Source organism: Panthera leo, chromosome C1 (genome assembly GCF_018350215.1).
Source record: "Panthera leo isolate Ple1 chromosome C1, P.leo_Ple1_pat1.1, whole genome shotgun sequence".
NCBI lineage: Eukaryota > Metazoa > Chordata > Mammalia > Carnivora > Felidae > Panthera > Panthera leo.
The window spans coordinates 110,854,967-110,882,855 of NC_056686.1; the positions used below are offsets into that span (position 1 = coordinate 110,854,967).

Genomic DNA, 27,889 nt, shown 5'->3' on the forward strand with positions numbered 1-27,889 from the left:
TCAACAAAAATATGTTAATATATGAAGCCCCTGTGTCCTGGGTGCCACGGCTGCTGTGGGGTGTTGGCACCCATGCAGGACGGAAACAATTGTTCCACAGAGCTCCTGGGTTAGGGCAACAGCACAACGTTCCAGAGGACTGTAGAGGGAAATGTGTGGGCTTTCTGGTCTACACCTGCCTCCTTCAATGGACAGCTGGGTCAGCAATTTGTTTAGCTACTGGGGGGTCATGTGGCTAATGTCAAAGTCATGTCTTGCCATTGTAGGGAAAGTTTCCATTTAGCAAGTAGGTGCTTTGTGGCTTATATCTCTTAGTGGTAGGGACTGGTTTCTTTATTTTGCTAACTGAAACTGAAATTTGTTTTGACATTTGTAAGTGTCACTGTGTGCCAGCTCCGTGTTAGGCTTGGAGAAATCCAGCCATGAGTCAGACACAATCCCAGCCCTTAGGACATTTACAGTTCTAGACTCAGGCTGGGTAACTTACATAAACAAGTTCAGCCGGGGCTCAAGGGTTACAGATCTGTGACAGCCAGGAAGACTGGGCCGTGCTCACCAGGCAACCTTCTGATAGTTTAGTTTCCAGTGTCCTGGTAAGATCAGTGGAAATGTTTGGTACACTGTGAGTTCTCTCTCTTATTGTGAATTAATCATATAATTGAAAGTTCCCGTTCCTCTGGGCAGATATGCTCATTAATGAGACACTCGCAGCCTCTGTCTACAAGAGTGAAGACCTCACCCTGGGCCATGATTAACTCACCCCCTCATGAAAACAAAATAATGTGCTGACTCACCTAACCAAGAAATCAGGGAAAGGGTGGAAGGCCTCTTCTGGGCACAGATGGGTCCAGTGTCTCAAATGAGGGTGTCAGGGTTCTCTCTCCTTTGTTTGCAAAGCTCTCAATCAGGTGCTCTTTATGTGTGAGGGGACAGACACTCCCAGGGACTTCCGGATTGCAGTCCCCAGACAAGAGAGCACCTGTACTGATGCTCTAGCAAAGTCCCTTGAAGACTCTGAGCACTCTGGAGTGAGGGGCCCAGGGCAGCCAGCCCCCTCCCAACCACTTGGACCGAGCAGGGCATCTTTGAAAGGAGGAGGGGGTGGCTCTCCAAGAAAGGGAGAGTGAGCAAACAATTCTCATCTCCTACCGAAGTCTTCTGGAGACAATGGAGGGGCCTTCTGCCTCATGCAGCCTTTCTTTTCCAAATTCACCAGAGCCATTCTTTGTTAATCTATCACATCACCAGTATCTAAGAAATGGGGAGTTTTCTGTGAAGCCTGTCTCCCTTGCTAATGCACAGAGAACTGGCCTAGTCTGAATTCTCTTCACTTACATTAGAGCAGGTGTAGGGAAAGCAAACGCAGAAGCAGATTCAGATTCAGGGTTAACTGGACTCCTCCTGACTCAGCTCTTTGGAGCTGAAGCCTGCGTCCTCATAGAAATGGGAACCGTGTGCCCAGGTCATAGGGTAGCTGTGGCAATTAGCTGGATGAAAGGGTTGCTCAATATGTGCTTATTAAAATGCAAACCAATACTTCACAATGCCAGTTCGTGGAAGCAACAGTTTTTCATTATGGGAAGTTAAAGCTATTTTGGCAGCCAGACAACTCCTTCTAAAGCTTTGCTGGTTAATGAACCCCACTGGAGAATTCCCACATACCTTTCAGGAAGAGGGAAGTTTTTCTCTTTGCCTCTTGTTGGGGCTACGTGGCAACAGGGCTCACAGAAAGACCATCTGAGACCTCCCAGTTCTGTCTTCCGGAATACTTTTGTTTCGTTTTCTTTTGGTTTTGTCTTTTTCTTGACTAGCGTGGGCAAGTAGCAAGATCACGCCATTCATTTTTTTTTTTGAAACATCATTAATTCTCCAGATGGAAAAAGAAACCAATCAGTGGCCTGGAATCAGAGCACAGGAAGCCAGCGTGGGTGAGAGACCAGGAGAAGCTTGGCATATTGTTCCTGCCCCACCTTGACCGGCAAATTCAGGTTTTGGAAAGGAAAGCCTTGCTTCCTAGAACGTCTTGTACAAGAGTCCTCTTTTCTGAGATTATTTGATCATCCCTGTTCTATCCCAAGAATATACTTCGTGAAGCTTTGCTTACCAACAGCCCCCAGATTCCAGTTTCACATCCCAGGGATTCATCCGAGGTCACCTTGATTTGAGTTCTGGGAGATTTTTAAAGACTGTATCTTGGTTTTACTTCCACAGATGGCTAGTTACTGTGTGTAGAATTTATTCGTCCAACTTCTAGAGGGCAACTTTATTTCCTTTATTTCCTCTTGGGTAAGGGCACCTCATTGTTTCCCTCTGTGCTGCCAACAAACTGGTTTTCTTGAGGGAAAACAGCTGTGCAAAATCTCCTGGTTTCAGGTCAGATGGGGACAAATAATGCTGTCCTGTCTACTTGAAATCAGAGTCTCATGTTTGTTTCTCCTGCTCACTCAGGGAGAAAGGAACAGACACATGGACAGTATTTTCCTATTCAGAAACGATTTTTTTTCATCATTTTTTTAGTTGTGTTTCAGATTCTTACAACATTCTACCCTTTATTTTCTCCCATTAAACTTCCCCACAACTATGAGAATCCTTTATTTTACATCAACTACTTTTTTAATTATAAAAGTGATATTCATCAGGAAAAATATCCACACAAAAATTATATAAAAACAGGCAGGCAAACCATAAGAGACTCTTAAATACAGATAACAAACTGATGATTGCTGGTGGGGTGTTGGGTGGGGGGATGGGCTAACGGGGTGAGGGGCATTCTAAGGAAGACAACCGTTAGGATGAGTCCTGGGTAAGTGATGAATCACTAAATTCTATTCCTGAAATCATTATTACACTATATGTTAACTAACTAGGATTTAAACTAAAAAAAAGAAAAGAAAAGAAAAGAAGAAAAAACTAGCACAAAGACCAAAGTAAGTTACTTTATAATTTGTTGTTGTTCGATTGAAAGAAATTTTCCCAATCAGAATGATTTATTCTATTTCTGGGTTCATTTGTGCTTTCCATTAAAAATAATTGGCTACAGAACAGTAATAAGAAAACAGTAAACTGTTCTATCGCAGAATTACAGATTGATAATTTATACCACTGTACTGAGACTCTGAAGTAGTCTTCGGCTTAGTTTCATTAGAGTGTCAGGCAAATATGAAGAACTAATTTTATTTGGATCCACGATTATGGAGTTAGCTTTACAAGTTACCAGAGATGATACCCTGAGACAGAGAGAGCAAGGGTACTCCCTGAAAACCTATTTCTGTGGATGATTAAATCTTTCTTCCTCCTGGTCTTTCTCTATCTGCTTTTACTCTCTTCTACCTTCCTATCTTTACTGCAGGCTTTTTCTTAGTTAGCCCTAATAAAGAATTAGCTGTGTTTTTAATCACTTTACATATAAATCTGTATTTAACAGCTTGTCTAGAATGGACTGAATTGCTTAGGGGTGTCTTTGTTTCGTAGGACCAGTTACCCTCAGAAATATTTTTAAAAGTCTCTAGGAACAAAGTCATTGTGCCATTCTTCATACTCTCCACCTTTTTTTTTTTTTTTTTTTTTTTTTTTTTTTTTTTTTTTTAAGTCTGTTTAGTTTGAGAGAGAGAGAAAGAGTGTGGTAAGGGCAGAGAGAGAAGGAGAAACAGAATCCCCATCAGACTCTTTGGTGTCAGCGCAGAGCCCGATGTGGGGCTGGTGCTCGCCATGAGATCACGCCCTGAGCCTAAATCAAGAGTCAGTCACTCAACGGACTGAACCACCTAGGCGCCCCATTGATACTTTCCTAGCACAATTGCTGCCCCATTTCTGCCTGCTGAAATTGAGCCCTGTCTTCAAACCCTGCGGAAAATGCTACCTAGTGTTGTATGGAAACCAGTTTGACAATAAAGTATATTTTTTAAAAAATGCTACTTAAATCCGGAGGTCTTTGCACCAGCGCCCTTCAACTAGGTGTGATGGCTCTTTCCCACACATCCCCATCATATTGTACCGGTCTTAGGACACTGATGGTAATCCGGCTTGGATTTGTGTACCTGTTGTATTCCTCTCACGGGTTAGAGCCCTCAAAGGCAGATTCAGTGTCTCACTCTTTGAATCTCTTGCACCTATCTTTAGAAATAAGAGTTGCTGAGTACTTACTAGTAAATTCTAGAAGTTGAATAACTGACCTTTGCTTCACTTTCTTTTTTTAATTTTTTTTTTTACATTTATTTATTTTTGAGAGAGAGCACAATTGGGGAAAGGGCAGAGAGAGAGAGACAGAGACAGAGACAGAGACAGAGAGAGGGAGACACAGAATCGGAAGCTGGCTCCAGGCTCCGAGCTGTCAGCACAGAGCCCAACGCGGAGCTCGAACCCACAAACCGTGAGATCGTGACCTGAGCCGAAGTCCGACGCTTAACCCACTGAGCCACCCAGGCGCCCCTTTGCTTCACTTTCATACTTACTATAATTATAAAACTGGTGGAGATTTAACAGAGCATTAAAGGTGTAAACTACTAGTCAAAGAGTGGGTTATGTTTTGCGTGGTAACAACACTTGGCGTTTGTAGTTTTCGGTTTCGGTTATCGCTGCTGTTTCACCTCCGGCTGCACTAGGACGCCCTGCATGAGGTCTTAAGTAATGCTCTCCGTTTTCGGAGTAAGTGGTTGAGAGGCTCATTCAGAATCTGGGCTCCCTTCCTGAAACCTGAGGACACACTCCTAGTCCGTCCCACGCCAAGTCCCTCCCTCGGCGGCCGCTTCCTTTCTGCAGCCAGGCCCTGGGATCTGAGCCCCTGCTGGCGAACCGCGCTCTCTTCTCACCTTCCCTGGGAGTTGCGTTCCTTTCTCCCAGCCTGTGCAACAGGACCGGTCTTGCTGAGAGACCGGAAACAGGCCAAACGTTCAAGCCAATGTCCAGGCACCCCACTTCCTCACTTCTTGAAGGGGTGCGCTGGGGTAAAAGCCGGGAGGCCCTTGGAGGCCAAACGGAGACCGCGCAATTATCCACGGGAACTTGTGGTAAAATGATCATGTGGCCATTTTACAGTAGTATCACGAGCTATGTGCAAAAACGAACATTTCTGCATGTTGAATTATAACTGCAAGGCTTGAAATCATAAAGCGCGGTTTCCAAAATATGAAAAAAAAAAGGTGAATTCATTTTTTTGCGTATACTCTCCATAGTAATTTTTAAAGAAGAAATGTTTTTTTCAAATCCCAGTAGACTTTTCTTTCCTTTTTTTTTTTTTTTTTTTTTTTGGCCATGGACAGAAATAGGGTTGAATTTAAAATTTAGTGGTTTTAAAGAAGGCTTAAGGGGTGAATTAGTGTGATGTGAAGAGAAGCTAACCGCCTGGTTCTCCGGCAGTCTAACCACAGACCACCCCCTTTCCCCCAGCCTTAGGGGAGGGAGTCTTTAATACCGGTCTGTGTAAACTGATGCCCAGGCGGAATGAGCTCGAAGAAGCGCCGCGCGCACCAGTTAAAGCGAAGCCAGGAGCCGCCCCAAAGGGCAGCTCCCTACACAAAAAAGTTGCTTCAGTCGACCCACCGACCTGGGCGGCCTCGATGGCCCTGCTGGCGCGAGTCCTGAAAGCCCGTGGGAGCCCGGCGCCCGGGCGCTGGGGGCTCCTGGACGCCGGGGCCCCGCGGCGGTGGCGGCCCGAGGGCGCTCGGCTGTCGGCGGGGGCGCGGGCCGAGGACAAAGGAGCTGGCCGGCGGGGGGCGCCGCGGGCCGCGGGCAGGACCGAGGGGCCCAGGAGCCTCGCCGCTATGCCGGGCCCCCACCCCCTCACCAACCTGGTGGAGTTCTTCTGGAAGGACGGCTTCGGCCGCATCCACGAGATCCAGGTAGCGGAGCGGGAGGGGTCGGGGGGGGGGCGCCCAGGAGGACGCCCGGGAGGAGGCGCCCAGGAGGGACTTCGGGGAGGGGGCGCCGGGCCAGGCCCGAAAAGGGACGCCGAGGAGGGGCGCACGGGAGGGACTCCAGAGAGGGATCACCGGGCAGGGGCGCCTGGCAGGAGCGGGGCTCAGGGAGGGGACGCCGGGCAGGGGAGCCAGGGAGGAGGCGCCCAAGAGGGGGGCTCAGGGAGGGGACGCCGGGCAGGGGCGCCAGGGAGGAGGCGCCTCGGAGGGGTCTCACGGGGGGGGGGGGGCACCGGGCAAGGGCGCCGGGGAGGAGGCGCCTAGGAGGGGACTGGGGGGGCACCGGGCAGGGGCGCCGGGGAGGAGGCGCCCAGGAGGGGCGTTCAAGTGGGGGCACCCGGCAGGGGCGCCGAGGAGGAGGCGCCCTGGAGGGGAGCTCAGGGAGGAGGCATCGGGCAGGGGACTCCGGGCAGGAGGCACCCAGGAGGGGGGCTCAGACAGGGACGCAGGGGAGGGCGCTCTGGGGAAGAGGCACAAGGCCCAGCGGGGAAAGGGATGCCAAGGAGTGGCGCCCAGGAGGGACCCCAAGGAGGGTGTACCGGGCAGCGGATGCTGGGGAGGGACGCCGAGCAAGTGGCGCCAAGAAAGAGGCCTCAAAGAGGGAGAGGGCGAGGTCCCCGGACCGGGCGCGCGGGGGAGAGGGCTTTGGGGAGGGAGCCCGGGGAGGGGTGCCGGGGAGCGGTCCCCAGGTAGGAGGCACCGGCGGGCGGAGGCGCGAGCGGGAGCGGGACTTGGCGCGCCCAGGAGAGGGGGTCGCGGTCCAGCCCCGGGAGCGGGAGCGCAGAGAGCAGCTCGGAGCTCTCCAGGGCACCGTGTCTAACAGACCGAGGTCATGTGGCGTCCGTTTCTAGGCCTTTTGGGTTGTGTTTTATAAATGGAAAACAAGCACCTCCCACCCTCCAAAACCTGAGGTTCAGAGGCCACAGGTAGCTTAGCCTCTTAAATGATAGGGTCACCACACGAATGTCAATGAACCTGGGCAGGCTGCCAGGACTGGGGCAGGGACCTAGTCGTTCCAACTACAGGGGGAGTGTTGGGACCGGCCCAGAGTGCAGTTTCCCATCTTGACCCGAGTTTTGCCTTTCCTCTCCCCACCGCAATTTGCAATCTGTCTTCCATTGCAAGGTGATCCTCCCCATCAAGGGTCGTCGGATCCCCTTTCCTCTCACTGACTGTGGCATCTGCTTCTTCCACTTGACTTCATTTTTTCAGGGCTCACACCCCAGGGCACACTTACTTCTGGGCTCTGGGCCTTCTGACTTCTCCCAAGACCCCTTCCCCATTCCCACCCCTTTCTCCACCCCCCATTTGCTTTTGTTCAAAGCTTATTCTCCATCCTTTTGTAACCACCCACCCCGGGTGTGGTCAAGGTCATTCCCTCAACCAATAAACATACCTGATGGTGCAGAGGCCCTGATTGGGTTGGAGAAGCAGAAACTTCATTAGGAGAAAAAACAGTAGAACTCCGGAGCAATTAAAAAAAATTTTTTTTAATGTTTATTGATTTTTGAGAGACAGAGAAAGAGAGAGAGAGAGCAGGGGAGGGGCAGAGAGAGAGAGGGAGAGAGAGAATTCCAAGCAGGCTCCATGCTGTCAGCACAGAGCCAGATTCAGGGCTTGATCGCACAAACCATGATATCATGACCTGAGCTGAAATCAAGAGTCAGAGGCTTAACCAACTAAGCCACCCAGGTGCCCCAGGAACAAGTTTAATTTGGCTGAAATTCCTGCCCCTTCTCTCCATCCCCTACACAGTTTTTCCTGGACATGCTTCTTAGAGGTGAAAAATGATTTTCTTTTCCATGTGGAATCTGTAAGATATCAGGATGATACTTTTAAAATGGGATTTAAAATGTTTTGTTATTTACTGTGGACAAGTCAATACGGCTTGATTTTTTTTGTTTTTGTTTATCTACTTCTATCTACCTCTGCTTCTATCTGATTTTATCCTCACAGTCTAAGCACCCCCCTCCCCTGTTTGTTCCTCCCCCCCCCCCCGCTCCTCCCCCCCCCAGGGTTCTTTGAGAAGCAGACCACTGTTAAAACCTACATCTCAAAAAAAAAAAAAAAAAAAAAACCTACATCTCTGGGAGGAGCCACCTAGAAGGCCACCTCTCCACAACCAGAAAGTGTCTCAGTTCAGATGGGTATTTTCCCTGCATCTGCCATGCTTCTGGCCATCACCCTAAACCCTGCCCTCCTGCCTGAGGCTCAGATGATACCTTTCACCATGGTCCATCATGAGTGGTGGTACACACCTGTCAGAGGACAGTCATAGAACTGACTCATCTGTGCTTTCTTGCAACATGGTAGATGGGCCCCAAGGGTTTCCAGCTTGGTTGTCCTTCTGGGCTCCCCTTTTCCTTTATTTCCAAATAGTGCTCATTTGCAAGAGCACAAATCCCCTTGTGACTCCTCTGAGGACCCCACAGGAGTGCTTTATGGCCTTGGGTTTCCCCACTTGAGGTGTGCTCAGGTTGTTCCAGACTGAATAAGGTTCTAGGAAAGCCCTCTGCCCTGCTCTCCAGGCTCCTGAGGCACTTGTAGGAGGAAGAGGGTTATTCTGTTACCATACCTCCAGCTTACTGTACTCGACTCGTGATCACAGAGAGTTCTATCAAGGCTTATACATTTTTTTTTAAGGTTTATTTATTTTTGAGACAGAGAGAGACAGAGCATGAATGGGGGAGGGTCAGAGAGAAGGAGACACAGAATCCGAAACAGGATCCAGGCTCTGAGCTGTCAGCACAGAGCCTGACGCAGGGCTCGAACTCACAAACCACAAGATCATGACCTGAGCCGAAGTCGGCCGCTTAACCAACTGAGCCACCCAGGCGCCCCAATCAAGTCTTTCATGTACAGGTGGAAAAGGCCCAAAGTGTTGGCTGAGTCACTTGCCTGAGGTCACATAGCTAGTTAGTGGCAGAGCATACACCCTGACCCATGTCACCAGCAGCCATTTCAGATGGGACAGAACAGGAGGGCCCTGTGTTCTCATGCTAGCCCTCCACAAGCACCTGTGGAGTCTTGGCTAATCACTTATTCTCCCTGAACTCCAGTTGCTTCATCTGCGCAGAAGTCTGACCATCCTCACCCATCTCACAACCTATTGTGAGGTCAGGTGAAATTTGTAAACTGTAATAATAACAAGTAAATACTAATAATGAACATTTCTAGAGCTCTTTTCATGTGCCAGGCACAGTTCCAAGTCCTCTGTGTGAGGCAAGTTCTATTATTTGCCCGTTTTGCAGGTGAGGAAACTGAAGTACGGTGGACCTTAACTTCCCAAGGGTGCTCAGCTCGTAAACTGTGAGCTAAGATTCAAATTCCAGAGTCTGTGCTCTTAATGTCTATGCAAATTCTAAGTGCTAGGACTGACTATACTGTTCTGAAGTCCACTAGCAAAAAGTGCCATACATTATCCAGGTCATGCATCTTGTTCTTTCTCCCGCCTGGTCAGTTGCTCCCTTGTGCTGATGGTGCCCATTCAGTAGCTAGATTCGCCTGAGAAGTGACCCATTTCCCAGTAGTTGCTATGAACACTCATCTCATCAGTGGTTCCTTTTCAGAGACCCAGAGGAACATTCCAGTTGATTCTTAGTGTCTTTATCTATGGGTGGGAGAATGTCATCCAGGTTGATAAGGAAGTGAACATCTTCTACCTAAGGAGTAGAAGGAAGAATGGAAAGACAACAGACCCTCTGGCCTGCCATTTCTGAGGCAAAGAGTTGGGGTGATAAGAAATGTTGGCAGATGCCAAAGAGAGACTTAGTCATTTTCCCCATGCTCAGCCTTGGCTATGCCACACTGACCCAGGCTAGAGGGTACTTTCTCTCTCTCTATCTCTCTCTTATTTATTTGTTTAACCCATTTACGTTTATTGTAATTTCTCATTGTTTTTTGGTAACAGCACTATTGAGATGTATAATTTACATACCATGCAGTAGTCACCCCAGTCAATCCTAGAACATGTTCATAACCTTACAAAGAAACCCCATATTGTTTCTTTTAGCTATCACTCTCCAACTCTCCATTCCCCCAGCCTTCAGCAACCACTAATTTACTTTATGTCTCTATAGACTGGCCTATTCTGGACATTTCATATAACTGGAATCATAATATGTGGTCTTTTGCATCTGGGTTCTTTCACTGAGCATTGTTTTCAAGGTTCATCTATGTTGTGGCGTGTACCAGTACCTCATTTCTTTTTATGGACAAATAATATCCCAGTGTAAGGATATACAACATTTTGCTTATCCATCAGTTGAGAAACATTTGGATTGTTTCCACCTTTTTGCTAATTATGAATAATGCTGCTGTGAATATTTGGTATAAGTTTATTTTTGACATATGCTTTCATTTCTTTGGATTTATGTCTAGGAGTGGAATTGCTGGGCCAAGTAGTAACTGTCTATTTAATCATTTGAGGAACTGCTGGAATGTTTCTGAAAGTGGCTGCACTATGTACATTCCTACCAGCAGTGTAAGAGCATTGTGATTTCTCCACATCCTTGCCAGGGCTTGTTGTTACCTGTCTGTTTGAGTATAACCATCCTAGTGGGTGGGAAGTGGTGTCTTATTGTGATTTTGATTTGCAGTTCCCTGATGACTAATGATGTTGAGCTTCTTTACATCTGCTCATTCTCCATTTGTATTTCTTCTTTGGAGAAATGTCCATTCAAATAATTGCCCAGTTTTTAATAAGTTCATTGTTTTATTGAGTTGTTTTTTATATATTTTACATACAAATCCCTTATCATATATGTGCTTTGCAAATATTTTTTCAATTCTGGGGGTTGTCTTTACTTTCTTTGAAACACAAAAGTTTTTAAATTTTGATGAAATCCAATCATCTGTTTTTTCTTTTGTTGTTTGTGGTTTTGGTGTTGTATCATAAGACACCATTGCCAAATTCAAGATCCTGAAGATTTACCCCTATCATTTCCTCTAAGAATTTTATGGTTTTGGTTCTTACATTTAGGGCTTGAACAATTTTGAGGTAATTTTTATGTTTGGCATGAGAGAAGGATATAAATTCATTTTTTGCCTATAGATATCCAGTTGTCCCAGTACCATTTGTTGAAGAAACTATTCTTTTCCTATTTACCTGTTTAATTGTCTTGGCACTGGCATCCTTGTTGAAAATCATTTGACCACAAATGTATGGGTTTCTTTCTTTCTTTTTTCAAGTTCATTTGTTTATTTTGAGAGAGAAAGAGAGAGAGAAAGAGAGCAGAGGAGGGGCAGAGAGAGAAGGAGAGAGAGAATCCCACACAGGCTCTGTGCTGTCAGTGCAAAGCCCAATGTGGGGCTCAATCCCATGAACCATGAGATCATGACCCTGAGCTGAAATCAAGAGTCGGATGCTTAACCAACTGAGTTACTCAAGTGAGCCTGTATGGTTTATTTCTGAACTCTCAATTCTACTCCAGTAGTTTAGATGTTTATTCTTATGTCAGTACTACACTGTTTTGATTATTGTTTTTGTAGCAAGTTTTGTAATAGGGATCAGGAAACCCTTAAACTTCACTCTTTTTTTTTTTCAAGGTCATTTTTGCTATTCTGGGTCCCTTGCATGTCACTATGAATTTTAAGCTTGTCAATTTCTACAAAGAAGCCAACTGAAATTCTGATAGAGATTATGTTGAATCTATGGGTCAGTTTGGGGAGTATTGCCATCTTAATAATATTAAATCTTCCAATCCATGAACATGGGATATCTTTCCATTTTTTACCTCTTCTTTAATTTCTTTCAATGATCTTTTATAGTTTTCAGAGTGTTAGTTTTGCACTTCTTTTCTCAAATTTATTTCTAAGCATTTTATTCTTTTTGATGCTATTATTAATGGAATTGTTTTCATAATCTTACTTTTGGATTGTTCATTGCTAGTGTATGGAAATACAACTGACTTTTGTATTTTGATCTTATGTCATGCAAGCTTGCTGAACTTGTTTATTAATTCTGACAGTTTTTTAGTGAATTCTTTAGAATTTTCTGTATGTGAGATCATGTCATCTGTGATTAGAGATAGCTTTACTTCTCTCTTTCTAATCTGGATGACTTTTATTTCATTTTCGCACTGGGGGCTATTTTTACAGGTTCATTACAGGTTGTCTGCAGAGGGTTCTCCCTCTGCAGAGTAGGGAGACAGAGCAGCTGAGGGCCTGGAACAGGGGGTTGGCACGGTCTTTTTGGCTCACGCCATTGAAGGCTCTGCAACTCATCTCCACCCATAATGACATTTCTCTCTTGTTGCTGCACACAGCTAAGTATTGTTAAAAACATAGCTCTAAAGAATAAGAAAACTTAGTGAATATGATTAATGATGTGAAAGTACGTTTATCTCAGGAATATTTAAAGTCACAACTCTGATTCAGCTCTGTATAATGTAGAGCTTTCCTCTGCCCCAGTTTTTTGCTCCCCTAAAACACAGAAATGTTCATGTCAAAGGTATATCATATCTGTGCATTTTTTCCTTTTTTGGTTTCTCCATGGTATTGCAGCAGAAGCACACACGGGAATATGGAAAAATCTTCAAGTCTCACTTTGGTCCTCAGTTTGTAGTATCTATTGCAGACCGAGACATGGTGGCTCAGGTGCTCCGGGCAGAGGGGGCTGCGCCCCAGAGAGCCAACATGGGGTCCTGGCAGGAGTACCGACATTTACGAGGGAGAGCCACCGGGCTCATCTCGGCGTGAGTATGTGGCCTGGTCAGGCCATGGGTGGGAGTGGGGAGCCCAGGGAGACCCCTGCCTGGATGCTGGGCTCTGAAAACCAGCCTTAATAAATTGTAGAACTCCCAGTGGAATAGTGTCAAAACAGCCTCCTTGTGTGATTTCCTAAATACTGGTGTGGAGGGCCCTGTCCCTTCTCCTCTGGGAAGAAGTTAGATGGCAGGGACAAGGCTGGGTCACACTAGCCTGGTAAAGGGGGAGAGCTGTTTCTTAAGCAGTGCTCTGAGGCTGTAGGTGTCCATTCAGTGACAACCAAGGGGGAGCGGGTGCTCACAGAGCCTCTCTGTGGGCAGGAGAGGAGGCAGACAGCTACTCTAGGAGACCCTGGGGAAGGGCCGAGAGCCTTCCTCCGTGGATCACCATGTGATGATGTTCCCAACTCACAACAGGCTTTGATTATTACTTGTAAACAAGCCTCACGGAGACCTCTGTGCCCTCTAAGAAAGAGCTAATCAGCACAGTCTCAGGCAGGGAGGAGAACACGAGCCTCTGTGGATCCCCTGGTCCAAATCCTTTTGGTTTAGAAATTCCATCTGTGGTTCTTTGGTATATATGCCCTTATACATGAACTAGGGAGAAATACAACCATCGGTTTCTCAAATGAGGTAAATAAAAGCTGTGACTGGATGTCACCAGGATCCCTCAACTTCTGCTCTGAGGGAAATAATCAAACACCTCCTCCCTGTGGGTCCGGCCCCAGATGGGGAGTGGCCAAATGCTAGAAAAGCTCTTTGATCTCTGCCCTATCACCTGCGGCTTGCATCGCTGTGGGCCCCGGAGCTCAGTTCAGGGCTCAGCAGTCATACACATAAACTTTTCTCTCTTTTGCTAATCACAACAGCTTCATGTCTCTTTATTATAATATTATTGCAAGGTTTTTCAAAGGAAATCATATTCCTTTTATAAAGACGATTCCCAGTGGCAATCTTTCCCCTTAAAGTTTGCTTCCCATTAAAGCTCTGACCAACTGCAAGACTGAAGTTACTCCCCTCCCCCTGCACAGTGTCTTAATTCCATTAGGATCGGCAGATCTGGCTGGCTTTTTTATGGCTGGGGGAGCTCTCAGAGGTTCTCTGAGTTCTTTTCCAGAATGTCAATGGAAGTAAGATTATTTGAAACTCACTTTACTCTTCTAGGGAGGGTGAACAATGGCTCAAGATGAGACGTGTATTGAGACAAAGAATTCTGAAACCGAGAGACGTGGCCATTTTTTCAGGAGAAATCAACCAAGTTATTGCAGATTTAATTAAAAGAATCTACATCCTCAGGAGCCAGGCCGAAGATGGAGAGACTGTGACCAGTATCAATGACCTTTTCTTCAAATATTCAATGGAAGGTGAGGTGAAGTCAGGAGGGAGATGGAAGAATGGACACGTGCCAAACATAGGAGTTCTCATTCACTGGGCATGTCCTGTGTCCCCACAGGCATTGTGCTGAGCCCTGTACCCACACATGTGACCCTCACCTGCTAACTGAGCCCGGTGTACCGCCACTGGTTTGCACGTGGGCAAACTGACAAACCATCTCCATTTTTACTGGCAGAAACTTAGTCTCAAATCCGGGTCTTTTTAACTCAAGAATCATGCTCCTAAATTACCGTACATCTTGCTTTAGCACAATTTGTAAAAACCAGTAGAAGTTCAGAGGGCCTTTACTACAGTCATTGTAGCTTTTAAAATTTGTGTGGGACGGGTAGGACATTGCCATGTCCTAAAATCAAAAATCAAATCTCAAAGGTATTCACTGAAAAGTCCCCTCATTCTCCCTCTCTCCTGACCTGGTGAGGTCACCAGTGTCTTCAAGGGATATTTTATGCACATACAAGGGGATACATATGAATAGTCTTTTTACCTAAAACGAAACAAAACAGTAGCATACCACTTTATTCTGTACTTTGCTTTTTCCTAAGGAACTTCTGTCAGTTTTCTCCTTTATTTATTTATTTATTTACTCACTTACTTACTTAAAATTGTTTATTTATTTAGTTTTGAGAGAGAGAGAGAGCAAGACAGTGCACAAGCAGGGGAGGGGCAGAGAGAGGGAGACACAGAATAGGAAGCAGGCTCCAGGCTCTGAGCTGTCAGCACAGAGCCCGACGCGGGGCTCGAACTCACAAACTGTGAGATCGTGACCTGAGCTGAAGTTGGACGCTTAACCAACTGAGCCACCCAGGCGCCCCTCTCCTTTTTTAAAAGATTTTTTAAAAAAATTTATTTGAGAGAGAGAGAGAGAGTGCACACGTGTGCACTAGAGAGGGTGGGGGAGAGACGGAGAGGCAGAAGGAGAGTCCTAAGCAGGCTCCGTGCTGTCAATGCAGAGCCTGAAGTGGGGCTTGGTCTCACAAACTGAGATCATGACCTGAGGTGAAATCAAATGTCCATGCTTAACTGACGGAGCCACCCAGGTGCCCTGCCTCTCTCTCTCTCTCTCTCTCTCTTTTTTTTTAAAGCATGCTTACCTTACTTCAAATTTAATCTTTAAGTTAACTTTTTAAAGTTCTAGTAATGCTTGCCAAATCTAGTAACGCAATCAACAGGGTGGAGTTGTAAACACTGGAAAATCCTGATGCATTGAGGCTGTTCCCTCTCTTCCTATGGCTCTGTTGGCCAGGGGCTCCCCCCTCTGTGGCCCAGAGGAGCCACCTTTCAATTCCCCAAGGTTGGGCAAGGGGCCGAAAGGTTGGGTGCTTTGGGTCCTGGGTGTAGAACAAACCGTGGGGAGGGGGGTGTGATGAGGTGAAGCCCCGCCAGGTGGAAGGAAGGACCTGCCGGCTGTCAGCACTGAGTGTGCAGTGCCCTGTAACCCGGGACGTGGTGGAGAAGACGACCGGTGGTGGAACAGAGCCTCCCTTCCGAAGGGCAGCTCCATTGCTTTTGAAAGTGACTTTTGTGGCTAGATATGGCCTGTTGATACTGCAAGTAACCTAGAAGCAGGTTTAAATTCTCTTTCCCGGGCAGGAGTGGCCACCATCCTGTATGAGAGCCGCCTGGGCTGCCTGGAAAACAGCGTTCCGCAGCTGACCGTGGACTACATCGAGGCGCTGGGGCTCATGTTCAGCATGTTCAAGACCTCCATGTACGCGGGCGCCATTCCCCGGTGGCTCCGCCCCTTCGTCCCGAAACCCTGGAGGGAATTCTGCAGGTCCTGGGACGGACTCTTCAAATTCAGTAAGTGAAGAATTCAGGGGCACCTGTTGTCCAGCCAGCCGACCTGACTGCCTTTACTCGTGGTGTATCTAACGCTTGTGCAGACAGAGGGGAGCTCCGCGGGGGATGAGCTGACACATGTTGTTATTTGGACCGCTTATTTGGACAGATTTCTTGGATGAAAAAAAGCGTGTGGGTGGCTACTACAAGCAACCTGACCGATTTCTCATTTTTAGATTCTTCTCACTTTGGCAAACTTGCTAGCAGTGATATAGGCAAGTAAATGTTGCCTAAGGGAGACGATGTCTTTAGTCCAGTAATTCTGTCATTGCTGAAAATGAGTGGGCCTGGGCACACTCATTTGAACATTCTTCTTTGCAGCTGTTTGGAAGAGACAAATTCCTGTTTTCTTACTGGGTGAAACAAACTAAGAAACAATACTTTGTTCCAACTCAACAAAGCAAGATCCATTTTCCTACATGTCCCAAAATTTCACTAAAAAAGTTTCCTATACTATATGTTGACTAACTTGAATTTAAATACATAAAAAAAAGAATTTCCCAAAACAAAAGATTTCCAAAATGTTTATTAGAACAGTGTTTCTAGAACAATACTAACTTTGAAAGAAGTATCCTACGGTGCCTTTCGAAGAGGCCAACGTTCATTTGAATATATGTGTCCTGATGGACTTACTATGCCACTATCTTTTTTATGGTAACATGGCCTTTATATTCAATCCATTGCCCCTTCTGGAAACATGGTGGGATAAAAAAAAAGTGGGGGGGGAAGGATCTGTATTCTTGTTACTCCAAACCTTTTTTGGCTATTTGATGAATAAAGCGAACATTTGCAAATATCTTCTAGATTATTTTCAGAGGAAAAAAAAAAATGCTTAGCTTGTCTTTAATTTTTCATTCATTTATACAGACAGGCCCACTGATGAGGTTCCCAGATTGATGGTAAATTAGCTTTGGAACCTGCCACAGATTAAGTTATCGGGAGGACGAAGAGATTGTTCTCAACCAGAATGTCTTTCAAGAGGAATACTCTTTTCAAACAGGCCAGATCCACGTGGACAATAAGCTGAGGGACATACAGTGCCACATGGACCGAGGGGAGACAGTGAGGGGCGGGCTGCTCTCTTGCCTTTTCCTCAGTCAGGAGCTGACACTGGAGGAGATCTATGCCAACATGACCGAGATGCTGCTGGCGGGCGTCGACACGGTGAGCGGCTTGGCTTTTCTGTCTTCTCCATTAGCAGAGCGTGGTGAAAGCCGGTGGCCTTTCCCAGTAATCTCATACGCGTTTGTACCAGCTGGACGCCTGCCTCACTGCTGAAAGGCTCCAGGAGAAAACTCTAACGTTTAAATAATATATATGTATTTCAAACGTAAAACCGTAATTCTGCAAAAAAGGTAATCCCCATTCACTTATCACGCACGCAAAGTAACAATTATGTTTTAATGCCTGAAAAATCATTCCTGATTTGCAAACATTGAACCATTCCGTCATGATATCAGAAATGAAGAAGGGACAGACATTAAAAACCTTATTGTTTATCATTTAAAGTATTGAAGGTCATGGAGAGCTCCACGGTTCATCTCATAAAGCCATGTAACTTTTAAACCAAAACTTACTAAAGAGGGCAGAAAGAAGGAAAAGTGTAGGAGCGCCTGGGTGGCTCAGTCGATTGAGCATCTGACTCTTGATTTAGGCTCAGGTCATGATCCCAGGCTTATGGGAACGATCCCCATGTCCAGCTCCGTGCTGAGTGTGGAGCCTGCTTGAGATTGAGATTCTCTCTCTCTCTCTCTCTCTCTCTCTCTCTCTCCCTCCCCCCCCCGCCTGCCCCTCTCCCTTATTTGCACACGTGCGCTTTCTCTCTCTAAAATTTAAAAAGAGAAAGAGAAGTTTAATGAACAGTTTGACTTATGAACATGTGTGCGTATCAGTCTTAAAATCCTAATGAATAGATTTATTGTGGCAGATGAATAATGTACTGTGACCAAGGAAGGGTGGCCGTCAGAGTGAAACAGCACTGCCAAGTGACTGGGTGGGAATTCTATACCCTCCTGTTAAGTGACAAATGAAGGTGCAGAAAAGTGTGTGTGCTGTGCTCATGTTGGTAAAGCAAACGGTGGCCTGGCACTGGCCCGTCTGTGTGCATGTGGAGGAGGTACGGAGGGTGCACACTGGATTGTTAACATGGGTTACTGGCTGGGAGTGGGAACCATGTTTTCTCCAAAATCATTATAATAATGTATACTAGGATACCATTATTCATGTATGGAAAATGATACACATGTGGGTATAGTTACAGAGACATTTTTAAATTTGCTAAAAGGAAGTAGTGAAACAGGAAAAAGCAGGGCCAAGCTTTTAGTAATTGGTGAGAGAAAAGTTGAGTGAAATAATTAAGATTTGCCTGGTGCCTTGCTCTTTCCAAAGACCTTCAAAATTAAACAAGTAAGCTCATCACCTCAAAGCTTTTCCTTTACATGAGTGCTTCCTGGACTTTAATAAGGCACAGACCTCCTGTTTAAAGGGAGCACCCCTCCCCTCCAAGTTGACTTATTTTTATTATAATGGGACATAAACAAGTAAAAGCAAAACAATTAGCATAAACTCCTTATTCTTATGGATCTTCCACAACATAAAACAAAAACAATTTCAATCAAATACAAACTAACCAATGAAATCAAGGCGATCAATGAAAACTCTAATCAGCTGTGGGAATGTGGTGGGTGGTGTGGGTTTCTTTGAATGCGGAAACCATGAGTGAGTGGATGGCCTTGCCTCTAAGCAGATTTGGGTGCATTGTGCCTCCTGCCACCTGGTGGTAGCTAAGAGCATCACATGAGGTGGAGCACAGAAAGGAAGGGACGGTCTCACAACTTCATATTCATTTCCTAACTTACTACTTTACAAAACCTTTAGGGGCACCTGGGTGGCTCAGTCGGTTGAACATCCGACTTCGACTCAGGTCATGATCTCACGGTTTGTGAATTCGAGCCCCGTTCAGGCTCTGTGCTGACAGCTTGGAGCCTGGAGCCTACTTCAGATTCTGTGTTTCCCTCCCTCCCTGCCCCTCTCCAACTTGTGCTCTCTCTCTCAAAAATAAACATTTAAAAACAAACAAACAAACCCTTTATTACAGTGTAATATATGCACCAGAAACTGCATCCACCGAAACGGTACAATTTGATACAAATTGCTGGCAGATACAGGATAAAGCACAATGCAGTCATTCATGAAACCACCACCACAATCAAGATCCTGAACATTCCTACCACCCCTGCAGTTTCCTCACTCTTATTTCAGTCCATCTCTCCCCACACCCCTGCCCCAGGCAACCGCCAATCTGCTCTCTGACACTGAGCATCAGTTCGCACTTTTCTAGAAATTTATAGAAATAGAATCATACATACAGTGTGTATTTTGCACCCAGCTTCCTTCACTCAGCAAAATGACTTCAAAGCAGTTTATTCTTTTTTATTACCAAGGAAAGACATCCCTTGCTTTATTGTGCTTCGCAGATAATGTTTTTGTTTGTTTGTTTGTGTGTTTACTAATAGAAGTTTGTGGCCACCCTGCGTTGAGCAAGTCTGGTGGGGCCATTTTTCCAACAGCACCTGCTCACTTTGTGTCTCTGTGTCATATTTTGACAAATCTTGCAACATTTCTAACTTTTTCATTATTGTTATATTTGTTATAACATAATACATATTATATTTGTTGTAACATACAATATATAAATATATATAATAAAAAATCACTGGTCTGTGATCAGTGATTACGACTTGCTGAAAGCTCAGGTGATGGTTAGCATTTTTTAGCAATAAAGTATTTTTTTTCTTTTTTTAATTTTCTTTTTTTTAATAATTATTATTTTTTTAACTTATTTTTTTAAGTTTACATCCAAGTTAGTTAGCTTATAGTGCAACAATGATTTCAGGAGTATATTCCTTACTGCCCCTTACCCATTAGCAATGAAGTACTTTTTAAGGTATGTACATTGGGTTTTTTTAAAGACATAATGCTATTTCATGCTTAATTGATTACAGTATAGTGTAAATATAACTTTTATATGCACCAGGAAACCAAAAAATTCATTTGACTTGCTTTGTTGTGATATTCATTTTATTATGGCGGTCTAGAGCCCAACACTCAATGTCTCCAAGATATGCCTGTCATATTCCATTGTCTGGATATACCGCATTTGGTTTTTCCACATAAATGTAATTTTAATAGACATTTCTAAGTGATTCCCTTACCATTTATAAAGAAGAACTTGTACATTATATATATTACAGAAGAGCTTGCCCTCTAAACACATATAATATTTATTACAGGGAAATGATATCAGTATGGCCGACTTACTTTAAATTTTTTGTAGGCAAAAGAAAGGGCATTTACACTGTGGAATTTCCTTGCTTATAAGAGAATGAAACACAGTCACATAGATAATAGTGAAAATGTGGTGAAAGTCTTGGAGGATAAAATAGAATTATTCTCAATAACCAGAAATGTAATTCTTCAGTCTGAGTGGTATAAAAAATGACACTGCTTGGGGTGCCTGGGTGGCTCAGTTGGTTAAGTGTCTGACTCTTGATTTCAGCTCAGGTCTTGATCTCAAGGTCGAGAGTTCAAGCTGAGTTGGGCTCCGTGCTGGGTGTGAACGCCTACTTAAAAAAAAAAAAAAGACACTGTTTTGCATAAATGAGTTATTAAATCCTTATAAGTTGCTTTACTTGATAAGTGCATGGAAACAAGAGCTAATGAGTAATCCCGCCACAGATGAGGCAGCCAGAGCAGGCCTCGCCCAGCCATTGTGGTCTATGGAATGCCAGAAGGTTGAACAAGTTCCCCAGGCTGATGGGCAGTCTCAGGCCCTTTCTAGCAAAAGCCAGATGACCCTTGCAAAGAAGGTCCCAGGAAGTTCCAGGCACAACTTCGAGACTTGACCAGCATCCCCAAGTCCTCTCAGACTCCACTGAAGAGGAGCCAGATTGCTTTTAAGTGATCCAAAGAAGTTCTAACATAATTTTTCCTTTGGCCTTTTATCGAAAGAGCAATTGAATCACACAACTGATGTGACTTTCCAAAGTACTTTTTTTTTCTGGAGTGAATTAGGAAACTCACCTTTGTTTTGGTAAGACCTAACATACTCCAATGGAGTTTTACGAATGTGACTTTTCACATATGCTTATGTTCACATGATTTCATGCCTGATGTTGCCTGCTGCTTAAATCTTTGGTGTTGCTCACTCCTGTGCCTATGTCTGCCGGTTTCTTTATTAGACATCGTTCACATTATCCTGGGCAGTGTATCTCCTTGCGAGGCACCCAGAAGTGCAGCAGACCGTGTATCGGGAGATAGTTAAGAATTTGGGGGAAAGACATGTCCCAACGGCAGCTGATGTCCCCAAAGTCCCATTGGTCAGAGCTCTGCTGAAGGAAACCTTGAGGTAAAAGCCTTGCCAAAACTGTGCCTTTTAAGTCTCTGATTTTTTATTGTAACGACTCATGCTTTTGACTAAAAACCGGGTCCAAAACAAATGTGCCAACATCCTTCAGTGGCCGAAATGTTGAGGAAGGAGTTATTTATGGCTATCTTTGTTCCCTCTCTGCCCTTGTCAGAATAGTAGAAAGGCTATTCTGTTTTACAGTTTGAAATATTAATTTTTCTTCATAAAGCCCTTTGGAGCCCTCTGCTTTAGTGATTTGGTTCATCACGCTCCCCAGGGTGCTCCTGGATCAGTACTCCTAGGTGTCTGTTCCTCTGAGGGTAAACCAGAACAAGACTGATTTATCAGGAAAATATTTTTGGGCTGTTTGGCTAATTATCAGGCCTGCTTACAAAAGACTGTGGTTCTCGTGTGGATATGCTAGTTGGACTGGAGACACCAAACAGCGAGGCTCATTTAGTCCCTGACAGGGCTTCATCGACACTCGGAAAAGCCGGGATGTGAGGGCTCTGGGTGGCCATGGGTGGACTTGGGTGGGAGGTGGTGGGATTAGGTGGCCAGTGAACCTTCTTCCTCCTTTGAGGTTCAAGGATCCTGAACACAGCGTTCCTCTGTGGAGGAAATGCCTTGACAAAGAGCAGAAGTTATTTATATAGTACCCACTACAATAATTGGATTCTCAGTCTACAGCATGTTGTTTAACCTTGGGGCGGAGAAAAATAACTAGCTGTATGTTTACTGGTATTTGTCAATTAAAGTTTTACTCAGAGTTTTCTCCGGATTGCCTCTCTAAGACAATCCAAACACGGATGTGCATTTCTCAAAATGTGTTTCCTGGACCCCCAAGTCCTGTGGACTATTCCTTGATAAAGGGGTCCTGGGTGCATGTAAGTTTCAGAATTTCTTCCACACTCTCCCTCCTAGGAACACAGTAGTACGTTCAAGGCTCTGCTTTGTGTTTTGTGCACATTTTTGACTGTGGGACTTTCCTTTGCATCCCTCAGAATACTCGCTGGCCACAGCTAAGGAGCCACAAAGGTCCTTGCAAGATTTCTTAGTTGAAACCGGACCATGTGTTACGTTGTAGAAAACAAAAATGGCAAAATAGCCAGACTTTTCGAAAATTTAGTACAATATTTTAAAAGTGGCTGTTCCATTCCTGCTTCCACTGGTTCTTTTCCAGGCTGTTTCCAGTGCTTCCAGGGAATGGCCGAGTCACCCAGGAAGACCTGGTTGTTGGCGGGTACCTGATTCCCAAAGGCGTAAGTTTGGCTGCCAGCGTGTGGGCACTTGGGCTCTGCCGTGTGGCTGAATGGGAAATGTGCTGGTATGTTGAGGAAGCCCTTGCGCCCGAGCAAATATCAGTAGGTTCCTTTCCTTCTGCACGTATTGCATGATGAAGACGGGGCTTCGGAAGCGAGGAGCAGAAGCAAAGCCAGAGATTTTTGTAGCTTGCAAGCTTCTCCCTCCCTCCCTGAGAGGCCTGTGGACACAGCAGTTGTGGGGGTTGGTGGGTTGGGGGGGTTTGAAGGACCTGAATCTCCTGCTCAGCTCCTGAGGGAGGATTGCCATCCTGGGGGTCCTTCGTGGCTCCTCCTGGCCAGAAGTGCCTCTGGAGGGACTGTCCACCCGGGGCTCTGGCCTCTGCTCTGCCTTCACGCCATCCTGTTCTTTATTCCTTTTCGGTTGCAAATGGTGTCCTCAGACCCAGCTGGCCCTCTGCCACTATGCCACTTCCTACGAGGATGAGAACTTCCCTCGGGCCAAGGAGTTCCGGCCGGAGCGCTGGCTGCGGAAAGGAAGCCTGGACCGAGTGGACAACTTTGGGTCCATCCCCTTTGGGTTCGGGGTTCGGAGCTGCATCGGGCGGAGAATTGCAGAACTGGAGATCCACCTCGTCGTGATCCAGGTAGGTGCGTGGGTCCGGACGTTGGCCTTCTACCTTGGCCTGGTTTACGGGGCTCTGCCGGACCCAGGCTTGGGTGGGAGAGGAGATGTGATTTGGAAAACTCAAAAGCAAGAGCTTCATGTTAAGTCCCTTTTATATTTTAAAATGCCACCCCCCACAGTAGCCACCTTCCTTAGTCCCCTGACCACCTGCTGAGCCTCTTGCCTCCTTGGACTTGTAGGGCAGCAGTTCAGGCCCTTGGAGGCCTGAAGGACCGGGGTGTGTACATGTGGGTGTTGTAGGGTGTATAGGGGCCCGAGAGCTCAACTCTTGTCACACTAGGAGCTCTGGGCACATGTGAATGGGAAGGTGTCAAATCAGTGGTCCTCAAACGTTATGGAGAGAAAAGGCACTAGGGGGCTCCTTAAAATGTAGGTTCCAGGACCCCACTGCAGAGAGAGTAATTTGGTGGGTCTGGGGTGGGCCCGCTGGGCGATTCGGACTCCAGTGACCACTGGGCTGCACTCCAAGAGATGTGTGAACCAGCCACTCACACAGCGCAGTGGTTCTCACACTTGTTTAGGCTGCAAAACATCAGGAAGGCTTTGTTCTTGTTGGAGAATACCTTACATTTAATCTCTTAATACTAAAATAGATGCTTTTTGGCCTATACTATACTAAGTAATGTCTGAAGGAAATTTCATAAAAGAAAAGACTTTGATAGAGAAAATTAAACCTAGGTTTAATTAGGTTTTCTTGCAAATTTAGGAAGACTGTGATGAACCTAGCTTAGCCATGGAAGGCCTTGGCCCAAGTTTTGGGAGCTATTGTCATTGATGTTGCATTGGAAGAACACAGAGATTACCTCATGACCCAAGCTCCCCATTTTACTGATGATGAAACTGAGGCTCAGAGAGTTGGAGCCACTTGCCACAGTCACAGAATGACAGGTGCATGGCACGACCCAGGCGTCTTGACTCCTTCCTGCATCCTCTGCCCCCCCATATCATAGAGGGGCTTTCCTGAAGCCTCACAGAGTTTAGAGCAGAGCACTGAGGGGTTGGGACCTTGATGACAGTGAGAGAGAGGGCGTAAGGCACCATGGAAGCCTGGTCAGCCTGGGAGGGGTGGAGAGGGATTCTGGATGGTGGGTGCTTGGGCGCTCTGAGAGCTGGAGAAGTTGAGGGGCTACTGCCCAGCGGGAGAGGACGTACAGGGAAGTGTGGGGGGAAGGCACCTCTCTGGAGCTGGGTGGCTCAGGTCAGGGAAGCTTGGTGGCCGGTGTGTGTAAAGGGCCATTCCCACCTCTGTCGGGATGTGTTGGCTGCTGGCAAAGTTCAGGGGTGTCACCAGAGCAGCTGTCCTGGGGACCGTGGGACGCTGGCCCATCCAGTTGTGTCGGAGGTGAGAGGCAGCTCAGTGAGGTGTTGATTCCAGGGGGAGTAGGGCCCAGCTCAGCTGTTTTCTGTTTCTGACACTCTGGGCAGCCTTCTCAGCCACGCCGAGCCCATTTCCTTATTCACAAAATGGGCCAAATGCCTACTTCTTGGTTGTGTGGGGACTAAGCAGTGTCCATACACGGTCTGTGCCGACGGGCCGGGAGCTGCTGTTGTCTCTGCTCTGCTCTGAGTGTCTGCCTTCGGCTTTTCAGGAAGGTCTTAGGCTCCATAAAACTCTGCTGTACATTGTGTGGCCACGTCCTGGACAGGCTGAGGCCATTTCCTACCAAGGGTCATTCAGGCAGGCGTGGAGCTCACTGCTTCCCCTGCTCTGGCTGCCCGAAGGACCAGAGGCCGCAAGAGCAAGAGAGGCCAGCCTTGCCCGATGCTCCTGTTGGCAGAGGTTCAGAAACAGGGTGTTTGGTGGCAGTGATGGGGTTTTGTTTGGTGCTATTAACATACAAATGGATCTGCTGCATTTTTTTTTTTTTTTTTGCAAGAGAGAGACATAGTGCAAGTGGGGTAGTGGCAGAGAGAGAGGGAGGCACAGAATCCGAAGCAGGCTCCAGGCTCTGAGCTGTTAGCACGGAGCCTGCCTGACACGGAGCTCGAACTCACGGACTGTGAGATCATGACCTGAGCCGAAGTTGGACGCCTAACCAACTGAGCCCCCCAGGTGCCCCACCAGAGTTCTCATTTCTACTTGTGCAAATACAGAAAGGGAACATCGCTATTTGTAATTGTCAGGGAAAAAAGAGAGAGAGAGAAGGCACACGTAAACTGTGCTAGCAATGTGGAGGAGACAGCAAAAAATGAAGTTGTCGATTTTTTAAAAGTTTATTTATTTATTTATTTATTTTGAGAAAGAAAGGGAGGGAGAGAGTGAGCACAGGAGGGGCAGAGAGAGAGGGAGAGACAGAGAATCCCAAGCAGGCTCCACACTGTCAGCACAGAGCCCAATGCAGGGCTTGAACTCACGAACCATGAGATTGTGACCTGAGCCGAAGTCAGATGCTTAACCTTCTGAGCCACACAGGCGCCCATGTGTGTTCTGACACAGGTATTTAGAGCAAGTTGCTGTGTTCCTGAGCCCACTGGTGGCCTGGAACGTCAGGCCACGGCCGCTTGGTTGGGGAGGTCATTGCTTTAGGCTGACGCATACTTTGGTGCTCTTTAAAACTCGTTCTGGAGGTTGTCTCTAGTTGTATCCTGAGCGGTAAGGCTGGTTCTCCTTCTGGACCGTAGAAATGAGAAATGGGATCAAAGGTACAGATCAAGAATATTTAATATTTTTTTAGCGTTTATTTACTCTTGAGAGAGAGAGAGAGACAGACTGTGCAGGCTCTGAGCTGTCAGCACAGAGCCCGACATGTGGCTTGAATTCATGAACCGTGAGATCATGATCTGAGCCGAAGTCAGAGGCTTAACTGACTGAGCCACCCAGGCGCTCCCAGATCAAGAATATTTAAATTAAGGAGAAATTAAGGACATTTATCACTGAAGCCTGTTGGAATGATTCACCTGCCCCCACCCCCCGGCGGTGTGCTCCCCTGGGTCTGTATCACCTCAGATCCCCAGCCGGAGGGAAACCTGAGATTTCACTTTATCTCTCTGTCTTCCTTGCTCCTTTGATTTGTTCTTTCCCTCCATCTAAAGAGGAAGCAGAGGAGTTGGAGCTTTGAAATGGCTGAGAAAGCCTAAGTCATTTAAACATCGTGTCTGCGTACCTTTGTCATGCGAGCTTCACGGTTGCTCAGTGGACAGACCAGGCTCCTGTGCAGGACCTGGTGCTGCTTTCAGAAGCTCGGCATCTCCCTTGCACCGTCCTGACGGGGATTGGCGTCCTGCCTACTTCCCGGGCTCCCTGCAGCCCGCGGCCATGGCGGGCAGGTGAGGGGCCCTCATTGGGAGCACTGCGAGTCCTGTACTATCCCAATTTTGAATCCCCCTTCTCTCTTTCTCTTCTTAGTTGCTTCAGCATTTTGAGATCAAGACATCTTCTTGGACTAAAGCAGTTCCTGCCAAAACCCACGGGCTTCTGACGCCAGGGGGGCCCATCCACGTGCGTTTTGTTAACAGAAAGTGATCCTGGATTTTTAAACCCAACCAGCTGCCTGCCACAAGCCAGTGTCAACTGATGATGGTGGAGGAAGGAAACCGTCACTTTCAGAGGCTGTCTTGGGGATAAGCTGGCCTCCCTCCGTGTTTTGCAAGACTCATAAATCTTTAGGCAAAGTAATGTGAAAAGATTGTTTGGCTTTTGCAAACCAGAGCTGCCTTTTTCGGGGAACTGGCTGTTTAAAAACCAGTGGCACTGAATTCTCACGTCTCCTATGTGGTTTTACTTGATATTCAGTTAGGCGTAGTCTCCTATGCATTTATGCAAGGAAATGTTGGCTTGCTTATAAATTCAGTGCTTGAATATATGTTCTGTAATGCTGCACCAGGACCCTGTCAGGAGGCGAGCTCAACTTATTGTTTCTAATGTGACGAGGAAACAACGTGTCTCTGTAAGACCACAATTATGGGAACAATTGAATTGACAATTGAATGAACAATTGAAAGAACAATGAATTGAACTTATGGGAAGAAAGCGCCAGAGTCAACATTTTATCCTGAGCAGGGCTCAAAGTTAAAAGAACCATATTCTTACTTTTCTCTCCAAACTAGTGCTTCCTTTTCCAGTGACGGCTCCTAAAGAAGTTGAATGTTAGTTTTTGTTTAAAAGAAATAATCAATAAAATAGAGAACTCCTGGTGAAACCAAGAATAATTGGGTTTTCTAACCGAGTGTAAACACTGAGCAGATGTATAAGAAAGAAAACCTGACAGGGTGGAATGTCATGGTCTCAGCTGAGAAAAATGAATTACAGAAGCATCGTGGAAAACAGCGTAACTTTAGTACATTTTTATTGCGAGGAAAAATAAACATGTAAATGGACCTGCTGTAGATAAAATAATATTTTTATCTTCATGGTGTTAGTTTAAAGGTCTGGACTGGAAACGTGATCCAGCGGCTGGTGCTTATGTAAGGCTCCAAGTGGATGCCTTGGGCCTCGGCACTGTTCGCTCGTGCCAAGTTCTGCTGCCTCTCCTGCTACTTGCTGGTCGCTAATAAGAAAAAACACCATTTGATAACATTCTCTCTGCATGGTCGTGCTTGAAACTGCTTGTTCTCAATCCCATAAATCTTTGCCCATAACGCTTCCCCCCAAATCACTTCCCTACGAATACATACCGTACATCTCCCCTGCCTTTAGTTAGTCGGGCTGCAAAATAACCCTCCAGTAAAGTAGAAATCAT

At 46.2% G+C, this 27,889-nt stretch overlaps 1 protein-coding gene across 1 annotated transcript; it reads left to right on the forward strand.

Annotated features, from left to right (window-relative positions):
- Positions 1–5,555: 5,555 nt before the first annotated feature.
- On the forward strand, positions 5,556–27,889 carry LOC122228782 (cytochrome P450 27C1). Its single transcript, XM_042954107.1, has 9 exons — positions 5,556–5,837; positions 12,417–12,607; positions 13,784–13,983; positions 15,605–15,814; positions 16,854–17,017; positions 21,094–21,260; positions 22,444–22,522; positions 22,966–23,169; positions 26,557–27,889. The coding sequence occupies exons 1-9, from the start codon at positions 5,556–5,558 to the stop codon at positions 26,671–26,673; spliced, it is 1,614 nt and encodes a 537-aa protein (XP_042810041.1). The 3' UTR covers positions 26,674–27,889.

What these genes read in the sequence shown, in the direction of transcription:
- LOC122228782 (XM_042954107.1), top strand. Translation starts at nt 5,556, where the DNA reads ATGGCCCTGCTGGCGCGAGTCCTGAAAGCCCGTGGGAGCCCGGCGCCC. An exon ending in CTTCAAATATTCAATGGAAG is followed by an intron (nt 13,984 to 15,604) that starts GTGAGGTGAAGT and finishes TTTCCCGGGCAG; the next exon opens with GAGTGGCCACCATCCTGTAT. An exon ending in CTGCTGAAGGAAACCTTGAG is followed by an intron (nt 21,261 to 22,443) that starts GTAAAAGCCTTG and finishes GTTCTTTTCCAG; the next exon opens with GCTGTTTCCAGTGCTTCCAG.